This window comes from Galleria mellonella, unplaced genomic scaffold (genome assembly GCF_026898425.1).
Source record: "Galleria mellonella isolate WM207_F2 unplaced genomic scaffold, CSIRO_AGI_GalMel_v1 utg515, whole genome shotgun sequence".
In the NCBI taxonomy this organism is placed as follows: Eukaryota; Metazoa; Arthropoda; class Insecta; order Lepidoptera; family Pyralidae; genus Galleria; species Galleria mellonella.
The window spans coordinates 2,032,611-2,044,723 of NW_026442107.1; the positions used below are offsets into that span (position 1 = coordinate 2,032,611).

At 36.9% G+C, this 12,113-nt stretch overlaps 1 protein-coding gene across 2 annotated transcripts in view; it reads right to left on the reverse strand.

Annotated features, from left to right (window-relative positions):
- The window catches only part of LOC113522919 (probable E3 ubiquitin-protein ligase HERC2), a 62,768-nt gene that overhangs the window by 43,800 nt on the left and 6,855 nt on the right, over positions 1–12,113 (reverse strand). For both annotated transcript variants that reach the window (XM_052898639.1, XM_052898638.1), the window contains exons 10-32: positions 11,742–11,952; positions 11,072–11,220; positions 10,640–10,799; positions 10,128–10,225; positions 9,885–10,040; positions 9,665–9,770; positions 9,477–9,582; positions 8,604–8,823; positions 7,956–8,100; positions 7,743–7,825; positions 7,482–7,555; positions 7,154–7,296; positions 6,452–6,648; positions 5,905–6,121; positions 5,229–5,466; positions 4,277–4,447; positions 3,614–3,805; positions 3,014–3,176; positions 2,558–2,676; positions 1,762–1,934; positions 716–1,302; positions 514–638; positions 68–435 (exon numbers count right to left, since the gene is read on the reverse strand). In XM_052898639.1, coding sequence (XP_052754599.1) covers positions 68–435; positions 514–638; positions 716–1,302; positions 1,762–1,934; positions 2,558–2,676; positions 3,014–3,176; positions 3,614–3,805; positions 4,277–4,447; positions 5,229–5,466; positions 5,905–6,121; positions 6,452–6,648; positions 7,154–7,296; positions 7,482–7,555; positions 7,743–7,825; positions 7,956–8,100; positions 8,604–8,823; positions 9,477–9,582; positions 9,665–9,770; positions 9,885–10,040; positions 10,128–10,225; positions 10,640–10,799; positions 11,072–11,220; positions 11,742–11,952 — 4,201 coding nt within the window. The remainder of the gene's footprint in view (positions 1–67; positions 436–513; positions 639–715; positions 1,303–1,761; positions 1,935–2,557; positions 2,677–3,013; positions 3,177–3,613; positions 3,806–4,276; positions 4,448–5,228; positions 5,467–5,904; positions 6,122–6,451; positions 6,649–7,153; positions 7,297–7,481; positions 7,556–7,742; positions 7,826–7,955; positions 8,101–8,603; positions 8,824–9,476; positions 9,583–9,664; positions 9,771–9,884; positions 10,041–10,127; positions 10,226–10,639; positions 10,800–11,071; positions 11,221–11,741; positions 11,953–12,113) is intronic.

Sequence of the window (12,113 nt, forward strand, 5' to 3'; positions counted from 1 at the left end):
TAACTATGAACTTCAAAGAAATACGGTTACATCAACAATTTAATATATTTATGGATATACAACTGACCGCGCCCTAGAAGGTCGATTTAACAAGGCATGTGCCCCATAATTAGCACTCATCTTTAGTGGTAGCGGCTGCGTCTGTTCGCCTTCCAATACTCTCGCTTTTAATTCTATGAGAATAAAGTCCATTAATTTCGATCTTTCCAAAAGTACCATGTACTTAGAATATGGTATCACTGATTCAATGCCTGTAAGTGGCGGCGTCAACGATATAGTAGGTTTGAGAGGTATTTGAGGAACTGAATCTGCAAATGATGCTCCGAGTAAACCAGCTAGAGCAGCATACTTCACACTCTCAGACATGGTCTGTGATGAATGTAAAATAGCATTTATCATATTGTATCCATTTCTTCTCATCTCTGCTCTTTGCACCTGAAAATCAACAATGATATAAATATAATAATAATATTGTAAAATGTACTGCTGATTTTGACGGCAGTACAAAATTACCTGACAATATAAAGCCCTTCTAAGAATATCAATGTCGCACGGGTTTTCAGTCATAACAAAGTCGATAACGGCGGTAGTCAGACTTTGCTGCTCTGGAGTCACTTCTTCGAGCATCCAATATAAATCTGTAAAACAACATATGAGTAGTAGTTTCACAATATAACAAGAACATCAGAATTGTATCATCAAGGTTAAAATTTACCTTTTTCTTCACAAGCGAGTCTAGAGACCCAAGCATTAACAAACTTATTTCTCTCAGAATTATCATCATCTTTTTCTTCATTAGCCATAATGAGATCATTTTTGAGATCATCAGCGAGCAACATTACTTGTTTCTCGCTTTCCATAGATTCTTTCAGAACCGAATTATCAGTCATGTCATTTATCGAACTCATTGACATTTCATTTGTGGGCGTTTTATCATCATTGTCTTTATCTAATACATCGTCTTTCTCAGCAAGTTTATAATCGCTGCGTCCTTCATTGCGCATGTCGTCGTAATTTGATGCATTTTTCATGTCCTTTTCAAGAAGTTTGTCTTTTATTTTAAATTTTGATTTAGTTTGTTGATTCGATAATTCCTTAACATCTCCCGTACTTTCTATCAAGTGACCTTTCGATGTTTCGACTATAATACTTGGAGTGACCTCCTCTGGAGTTTTGGTTGATGCATTAGCAATAGAGGACTTTATCAACAAAGCATCGCCTTGTAATAGACTACCTGTCGCTTTCAACATGCTTTTGCTTAAACTGTTTTGTCTATTTCTTAAATCTTTGGTAGTTTCAAAACTGTAAAGAAATTCAACATTATATTTATAGACATTATTTTTGTATAAGATCCTACTATATAGATAAACTACATCAATTGTGGAAGTAGATATTTTTTTTTTATTTTCAAAAATGGAATGGCAACTCTGCGTTATTGGTATACGCTAGCATGACACCAGTGTACGACGATAAGTGAGGATGGAAGCAGGCCAGTTGCTCATCGCGATGAATTCATCATGAATTAACAAAAATTATTTCCAGCGGGAACCATGAGGAAATCACCTAATAGAGTATACTGCTAGTAATGGGGGCTTTTAAATCCCATTACTAACATTGCCCCCCCCCCCTTCCGTGGAAGTGGCTTTAGACCAGCAAACTTAGGCTTCCAAAAGGCTAGAAAATGGCCTAGTTAATTCTTTGAAAAGGAAACCAATACCCAACTTGGTCGTCTATGCTCCAACATTTCATTAGTGACCTTACCATTTATTAAAACTTGGTGTCTTCGCAGCACGCATGACCTTCTGGAAGATTTTTTTAGCAGTGGGAGGTCTGTGCGAAGGTGGACGTTTCCTCAGCGCAGCGACTGCGGGTGAAACAGCTGCGCGAACTTCATGCAGAAGAAACCGCGCGCGCTCTAGCGGTGCAGCACAGACCTAGCAGCCAAATATCAAATACTCATTTAAAGACGGATTTAATCTAACGATTGAAGTGATAAATCTTATTATTATAATAAAATTGTAACTAGAAAATGGTTGTACATGGAAAATATTTAAGAAAAATAATATGAGGACTCTTAATAAGACCAACAGAGGCCAAAAATATGAATTATTTTATATTCGTCTGTATGCCTATCTATATGTTTGTTACAGAATCACACAACTATTATAAATTGCGGTTACCCCATTTGTGTTCTTGAAGGGCTAATTTAAAATCTGATGTATTATTTATTTTGATACATCATCTAGTACTGGAACTGTACCTCATTAGAAATCTTCTAAAACCATATGTACAAAATAACTGGCAAAAAGTTATTTATAAATAAAAAAAAGAGCATTCTTTGCTTTGATACATGCATTGACAAATTAATAATTGGAGATTGTGAATAAACATTTTCTTACATCTTATTTCAAATGAATAAAACAAAGTTACTAAAAGTAAAATAAATTTAATTAAATTATCAAATTTGTTACTTAGGAAATGGACTACAAAAAGTTAAATAAATAAATATTAAACATTTTGTAAGACTATTTTAATGAAAATAACACAAAAGTCTTACCTCCTTATATCCACGTGATAACTGTTGCCTTGTCCTCATAAGAGTCCATTTGCTTTGCTGTACTGCCTTCACGATCTCCGACATGGCTGGCGACAATTTAACTTCTCCCTTTTCCATTTCTGCATTTATAAAAATAAAACAAAATTTATATAATACTTGGGCTTTAAGTACTTTAAATTCTATACTTTGAATTTCTCAAAACTATGGACATTGATATAAATATCGGTGCAATAGAGATGTAGTCAACGACTGCATCAGTAGATACATTTTCGACAACTGACGTATTAGAAAGAATAAGACGCCGAACATTATCGTCTCGTTTTATCTTGTGCATATCATATCCAGTTGCTATTTTGTCAAGGAAGGCTTTTTCCCTTTACTTTTGCACAGATGGTACTTTCGCCAAATATTTTTTAATTCTATATCAAATTTTATAGGTACAAAAGACAGACATACCCGCGGTAGCAGTGGCCAAAGCGTGCTCTTTTAACCCGGCGTGGAACAATAAAGCAGCAAGCATAGCTCGCCTCAACTCTTCTAATGGATGTTCTGGGGGAAAATGGGGGGCGCAGCCTTCGCGTCTCTCACATGCCCACCATAGGTGTAATGCTAAAGGGTCCTGTAAATAAAAGAAATAATTTCGCACTTTACAATATATGACAAAATATTGATAATTTTATTATATTAAACGATACCTCTATTAAAATATTATATTAAGTGGTTAGATAAAAGTATTTTTTTTAATATGTAAAGATTAATACAAAATATTTATAAACATGGTAGCTTAATAGATATTACTAAGATAAAATATGTAAGCTCAAATTCTGTGCAAAAAATCATAGTGTTTTTCGTAATAATGATAATTTTACTGTATTAAAAAAAAAAAAAAAAACAACATCTGTAATCGCGAGATAAGATTTGTGGAATCCAAATCATTTTTGTTTTCATTTAATTTATATGTAGAGTACATTAAATTAACTCAGGTTATAATCATCATACCTCTTTACATTATATTAACATATTTTTTTCAATTAAATCACATGACGTTCGTCTTACGTGTAGTTTCGGTTCCGCGAGCGCGTACAGCAACGCATCTGCGCGTGCATGTGTAGTAGTAACGCTGAATTTAGGCGGCGGACGCGTATTCCGCATGGGTGGCGCGTCACTTGCAGGACTATTCCCACCCGTGGACGAACCACTACGAGCTTCTGCTTTCTCCTCCTCGAACGGATTCGCTAGTTGTGACACCTATTGTGAAATATTGTAAATTATAGATACTTTTAAATCTACTAATGCCTTCGTTTGTTGTGATTATGTATATATATGCATTGGGTAAATAAATAAATTTAATTTCATTATAGTCTGGTCCGTCATTTATTATTTAGCATGATTGAGTAATCAGTATCCAAACAAATAGAAGAGTTTAAGAAAGCCTGACACAAAAATTTTAAAATAAATGAATCTGTAAGGCTATAGTACTCATGTAATAAAACATTAAAGGTGATTAAACGACTTTAGAGCGGCAAGCACTTCTGCCTTACATTATATTATTTTATTTTATTACTAAAATTAAATTATATTATATAATCTCTTTAACTATTTCTAAAACCAAAAAGGTAGTCCTCTCTTCTACTTGCTGTGCCCAATAGGGTCCATAAGTAGTGTTAATATCTACCAACCACATTGTAGAATGTATTGCAGAAATAGATTAATAATTACTTGTAAACCGCCCCTGAGAAATACGGCAGCAGCGTAAGGTGATGCGTCTCGCTCCGCTTGTTGCACAGGCAGCGAGCGAGCTAGTCTCGATCCGCACTGAGTCAGACCCACCGCCAAGTTGAATGCACTCGATGACAGTATGTGGTAAGCACGGAGACTCGATGTACTCTCCTAAAACAAAAAATATGTACGTAACAACATATTTGAACAATTAGAAACACAATATTTAGTAAACATATTATTATGTGTAGTAGTATAAGTGGAAATAGAATAAATAGATACAATCATCATCATCATATCAGCCGTTATCTGTCCACTGCTGGACATAAGCCTCCCCCATAGACGGCCATAAGGAACGGTCCTGAGCCATCTACAACCACTGACTTCCTACAAAGTATTTGAGGTCGCCATTTCATCTAGTGGGGGGTGGTTGCCTACACTGCGTTTGCCAATACGAGGACGCCACTCAGGAACTTTTTCTATATAATAGGTACAACATATTGCAGAAAATTGTTAAAATACTGTTTGTCTAATAAATAAGATTTGTTAAAAACTTCAGCAGTATTGAAAAAATTGATCCATGGCCTATACTGATAGTGGAAAGGCTGGCTGATATAATAATAATAACAAATTCTCTCCCTAGTGTTAAATAATAATAATTAGCCCACATTTTAATAACAGTCAGAACTGACATGATTGTAAATCTAGATAGTGCGTAAAACAACGCCAACCTCTTGCCCTATTATATAAAATTCGGCTATTAGCATCATCCATTCAAACCGGTATACTAGACCAAGTGTTTTTTTTTTAATATTAACTCACTGGCATATAAGATGGCATAGTATGATTGACCTAATTGAATGCATTAATAACAAACACATTACTGTAAGTAAAGGAGTCTATAAATAAATCATATATAACTAAGATGAAACAATTACTATAATATACTCACATGACATTTATGCGTGTAGATTTGATCAGCATACAAGCCGACGCATTTATCTGTGAGCCGCGAGAGGTAAGCGGCGTGCGGCTCCACACTGAGCGCTGCGGTCGCGTCGCAGCCGCGCATCTTGCGTACCACTTCCACGGTACTAGCGCTTTCACATTCAAAGTTCTCCACGTCGTACACGTATCCGCTCACTACGATCCAAGAACCGCCCTCTTTTGTGTGATTTTGGAGATCGCATCTATAAATATTGCATTTATTATTATAAAAGCGATTTTTGTCTATTTTTTCTAAATTATTTCAGGAAAGTTACAAAGTTGTGTTTTTATAAGAATTTTATTTATAAAGAGGCATGGTATTAATGGTCCTATGGTCCCGGTGTAGAATAGGCCACCCTTTCTTTTCCCGTGGATGTAGAAAGAGGGAACTTAATGGTCGAGGGATGAGCAGCAGCATCCCTCTTAAAACATTAGCATGCCTAGTCACTAACCCACATGCCAAGCATAGCAACTACTGGCAAAACTGCCCCCAGTAGACAGAGCCTATGTTCAGCTGTGAACATTTAACGGCTAATACGATGATGTCGTAAAGCATATATGTATATATGAGCCCACAGGAATAAATGTAACTAGCAATCTGACTTTTGAAAATATTTTATAATATATAAAATAATACTCACTTGCGTATAACACTACTATTCAACTGATGTCTCTTTGATACCAGCCCAGGCCATCCTAACAAATCAGCATCTAATTTGGCAGCGGAAGGAAGACATCGCGCGGCTTCGTCACAAGCACGGGCCATTTTCACTAGAGAACTAGTAGAATCTGCCAACGCGCCGGGCGAACGACTAGCACAAGCATTAACCCAGGCGTTTAACTCGCTGATTACTCGCCCTAAAAAAAGATGTAGATGTCACATAATAACATAAATTATTTAGTTCTGGAACTAGAATTCCAAGTCTTCTAGATAAATGACCAACAAACCTATTGATTGATTTGTTATTATTAGTGAGTCCATTAAATAGAATAAGATGGTGCCGTCCAGAGACTTGTTGTTTCTTATGCGAGCGCTAATCAAAAAGATTCTACCGATAGATTTGCTATTTGTCGAGAATAAAACGTTTGTGCAATACGTAGTTGGCGAGTAGCGCCAATTGCTACATGATGGAAGTCCCCATGTAGTATGATTTCTCTTCATAAAAAGTAACTTATGATCATACTCACCAACAATATCAGCAGCTATGAGGTCACACAGCGCTGTTAGCTGCTCATTGTTCGCTCTGTGTACTGCTCGTGTGAAGCACGCAAGGGTGGAGTGCACGTGATCCGCGAGCAACGCCGTGTACTGAGTGATGAGTGCCCGCACGCCTCCGCGAGTACTCCGACCACCGCGGTACCACATCGCCTCACAAAAAAGCAACCTACCACAAGAGCAAATAAAGTTCAAAATAACATTAATCAATTACTTATGAACGTTTTATCTCTATTATCATATCTTTAATTTATAAAGAGTTTTAAATAAATTAATTTATTAATACACGAATATTTCACAACCACGGTAGAATACGACTTCATATACATTACAAATTTATAAGAAATAAATATATATTTTATAACATGACACACACCATCTCGCCACCAAGCAATTGTGGCTACATGGGACTTGGGACATGGTAATGAAATCCCCGAAAATTGCAACTCGGAAAGAACACCATAGAAAACATAAAGTATGCTGTAATGATCATGGTGCGCTGTTCATGACAGTTATTATTTATCATCAAATAGGTTGTCGTTTCAAATTATATCAAAAAAGACTAAATGTTTCATGTAATAAGAAATTAAAAAATTACAAAAATAAATTGCTGTAACATTTTAAGTATATTCATTTCAACTGTAACTCATAAGAGACCCAGAGAGAGAGATTACCTTTGGAAGCGAATAAGAAGATCGCAGCTAGGGCTGACAGTGTCGTGTCCTTTTGGATCGTCGGTCTTGCTTGTATCACCGTTTATTATACAACTTATGTGCATTTGAGTCTGGCAACTAGTATTTCGAATCAAATGTTTAACCTAAGAAAAAAAAAGTATAATTATTTCACTAACAATGAGATACTATTTATGCTATTTTAGATACATTCTTTTTAAATTTTCCAACACTCACTACCTGTTCAAATTATATTATACTATCAAAAAAAGTTACCTGATTTATCTATCCTTATTTTTAAAGATTTAATATCACCCATAATATGACTTACCAGATGCATAAGAGGAACAGATGCTCCCTTATCTGAAGTTGTAGCATTATTAATTTGATACTCTTCTGTGCATCCTGAAATAAAAAGAATTATATTTTTATTTTAAAACAAATATTGGGTTTTCATGTATTTAAATATAGGTATGAGTCATACTATTGCCCGTAATACAATTTCTGCATAGTTTGCGACTAGATGACTCTGTGTAATATGACAACGGTACAAACAAACATTATGAAAAAAAAAACTGGGTAATTTTCATACCTGGTACAGTCTCCCCGTTTTCACCAGTTGACATTGTTTGAGGAACACATTGACCAGTTACTATATCCACCTGATCATAGTTTCTATAAACAAAAACAATAAGGAATATATTTTTAAAACATCAAAAATGTAGTTAAAGACAGTTCATGAATGAAAGTTTTTTATTTTAAATGACTTTTCAATTTGATAAAAATAAAGAAGGTAATAACTCACACGTCAAGCTGCAAATGATTGTAGGCATCAGAGGAGTTAACTTGCAGAGCATTTTTTAGAGCATCTCTTAGCCCACCGCCTCCAAGTAACGACCACACTAATAATTCGGTCATAAATCTAGCTCCTGCACTGGCTGGCGATGAACCTGTAAGAAAATGTTACGCGAAGTTAATGTATGAAGATTGCATCGCTAAACGATTTCAAGAGTTGCACAGTCAATAAATGAAGCTATTGATGTCATTCACTGTTGTATGAGAATGAGTAAAATTTCCATAATAATTTTATATTTTTATTATTATCTTATGAAATTTAAATGGTGTTGTTTTTAAATATTAAATAGTGGTGACAGCTTATTTGGCTCGGAGCCGGGATGTTTGACTGTGATCAGTGTCTCAAGAATTAATCCCAGTTTAAAGTACAAAATTTTACAATTGGATATACAAAAGTTCTTATCAGTTTCTTCATGTTTTGGAATGCACATTAAGTTATTGTCCAAGAAGCCATGTCACAGGCAATGTGCAACAAAGTTGGATCTAGAAATTCTTGACAACAACGGGCGCCTTCCTCACGTGATTAATAGCAGCATTAATAACTGTAACTTAAATTTTCTTTTGTTTTTTTCGATTGTAGAATTTATAATATACTCACCCTGCGGCAACAGAGCTATGAGATGTTGTGCCCGCACGTGCGGCGTGGGCAGCAGTATGGGCCAGGCGGCGGCGAGAGCGCGACGAGCGGCGGCGGCGGCTGCGGGCCCCGCGCGGCCTTCCACCAGCGACACGAGGGCCGCGTGCACGCCCCCGCACCACGAGCTCACCTCCGCCTCGTCCACCGATACGTTCCCGCGTGAACACTGCCACGCGTGCACCTACGGATATATAATATAAGTGCCACCTAAAGAACGCCCTATAATTGCATAACAAGCCAGACGCTAGATGTAGCAAATGATGGTTCGAGATGCGCGGGACAAGAAGGGTGCGCCTTAAATTATTATACATTCGCTAGGGACGCGGTAAACGCCTAGCCCTTCGGCGTGTTTCACATTCATTATTCCTTTGATGGCGTCCATTATTACTTGTTTTTTTTATTTGTGCCCGTTATCCTCATGTACGTGAAGTGTTCCACCCGCGTAAGATTTAATGAGACCACTTTCTACCTTAAGTGAAATTTACTTTTGAGATGTTAAATATTTAAATTTATTTCATAAGTATTTATTTCAATTATGAAAAGCCGCTATAAGTTGCACTGATTAAATTCTCCATAAAACCCTCTGAATACCCCATTACAGATTACAATCGAGGGCATATACATATTTTTCTACTGTACATATTTTAAAATAGTGAGAGGTAGTAAAATTCCTATTATAGCAGTGAAAACTAGAAAGGTTAGTTTTTAAAATTGTATTTACATTAACTAAAAGTGACGAAACTAAATAACACTAATTCACTATGTAAATATTGAACTTCAACAATGTTAAAAAAATAACAACTTAATGAATTAAATACAAAAAAACTTATTTACCTGAAGCCTCAGCAAATTTAAACTTGATATAGCTAGACATTCATTCTCTTTTATGGAAGCCGAGTTGCTTTGTTCCACAACTATCCTTAAAAGTCTTTCTAATAACCTGAAAAATATAAATTTTATAAGTCACAAATTTTAATAAATAAAAAATATAACTGCATAGTATTAATACGAGATTCACTTACTTAAAAGTACTATCTGATATATCTATAACAAATGGCATGGAAGATGGTAAATCCCTAGGACTCTCTTGACTCCAAACAATGACTTGTGTCGGCCCACTTGAGACACCTAGAACATATTTTTTTTATCTAAACCATATATTTACTAACATATTGCTTCACATAATGATTTCTTCATTCAATAATAATACAAAAAAAATGTAATAAAAAATAATCAAATTACCGTTCGCTTTAAATGAAGGATTAAGCACTTGTAGTAATTGTGGCACTGGACGGGATATTTGAGCACGTTCGTGCGTGCCCCACGCGAATAGCGCTCCCTCTGACGACAACGCTATACCATGCGACGCACCCAGCGATAGATCCACTATCCGAATATCTACAATATTATTTTGAATCTTATTAATATTGTGTTATGTCACAAATTTCAATACTTAAATTAGTAGTTGTTAAAGACTATAGTTACCTTGAAGAGTCTCCAACAATTTAGGCACTTTAATCGTTTCTAAATTCCCATGACCAAGTCTATAGCCATCGCCTTTGCCCCATGTATACACTTGACCACTGTAACAGAAATTATATATTATTTCGTTTATACAGAGAGAAATCTAAATTATAAACATTTTTTATAAGAGAATGTTGTAACAGTGAAAGTGAACATTTTTTATTTGATACCAGAGAAACCTTGGTCGTTATACAGCAAGGTTTTAGCCTCTCATATTAACATGGTACTTACAGTTATCAAGTTAATATTCCATTAATTATAACCCATAAATATTTGGAAGTATTAATTTTTATCCTTAAAAGATAAAAATTTTGATACAAGAAAAGAAAATTTATTGTAAATCATCAATTCATCCACAAGTGGAGTCTCATTGTGTATCTAAGACAATTAAAAAATGAACGTTGGACTCAAACCTCGATAAAGGGGATGTTCTGCGAACCTTGTCTGTTTGAATGTTATAATACGTAACTCACCCATCAGTGAGTACAGCGTGCCAATGCTCGCCAGTGTAGACGCGCGTGACCCTCAGTACAGAGAGGGAGGTGAGAGCACGCGGTGCCCCTGCCTCGCTGTCCCCGAATACGTGCACTGCTCCCTCCAACGTGCAACAAAGCGTTTGTCCTTCTCCCCACCCTGTACGAGTTCAAATAGTAATTATATAATATAACATAGAGTTTTGCCAGTAGTTGCCACACTTGGCAGTTGGTAACAGCAGTTAGGTTTTAGAGATGTTTTAAGAGGGACGCTGCTGCCCATCCCTCGCCTTCCCTTAGTCGTCTCTTACGACATTCACGGAAAAGAAAGGGATGGGCTATTCTAAGTCAGGACCACACGGTAAGAATGCTAAAAAAGAATAATTAGAAGTTCTAGTTTAATATTAATTATAATTTATTAGCGTCGAGTACCTAGCGCGACGTCGACGACCCGCTCGATGTTGTGCGCGCTGAACGAGACCGGCTGCGGCGTGAGGCAGCTCTCGAGCGTGCCGTGCCCGAGCCGGCCCTGCGCGCCCCGCCCCCACGTGTACAGAGCGCCGCGGGACGTTAGTACGGCGCTGGAAAAGCATATTCTGTTACTAGCTTTCACTGAATACTTTACTCGCTAAGTGCGATGAAATGTGTATGTATTAGGATAGAATATATCCTATATTTGAATCGACGATATTTACGCATTTGTGAACAAAATGTAATGCTAATCCATTCATATGTATAAACATGACTGTATAACAAACGCCCAAATATCTTAATAAAGTCTTGAGTTTGTAATATTAATAAGATAAAACTCTTTTATTTAGATATTGGGATATAAACTATATTGACGACTACATACTGTTGGATAGGTGTAAGTATATGTAGGTACATTATGAATTAGATGTAAGGTGTCTCTAAAATCAATAAGCGGTATCTTATTTTTATAACTATCTGCACCATTTCTTACTACGCAAGATGGCAGTAGAAGCTAGGATGCGATGTGCCCATATCCAAGACGAAGGCCTCGTATTGCCATCTTACCACCAACAATGTACCAGGGGCAAACGTTACATGTGTGTCGGAGTGACGATTCGCGAGCACTGACCTGCAGGCGGGCCCGGCGGCGACACGCACGACCTCGTGGTGCGCGAGGTGGTGCAGGGGCGCGGGCGCGTCGCGGGGCGCGGTGTCCCCGTGCCCGAGGCGGCCGTCCTCGCCCGCGCCCCACGACCACGCCGCCCCACACGACGAGCAGCACAGGTAATGCCGCCCCGTTGAGTGGCACGACACTTGGGTTATCGTTTTACTTTCCAAACCTATCATATAATAACTTGTTAAATAGTTTGTTTACATTTAGTTGAGTGCAGCTACGAGATCAATATATAAATGGTCACGCTGTTAAGTTATAAAAACCAGTGTGAAGTTAACAGAATAGAAGCCCAGTATATTTTGGTTGTTTAGTAACCCTCTCTTCATA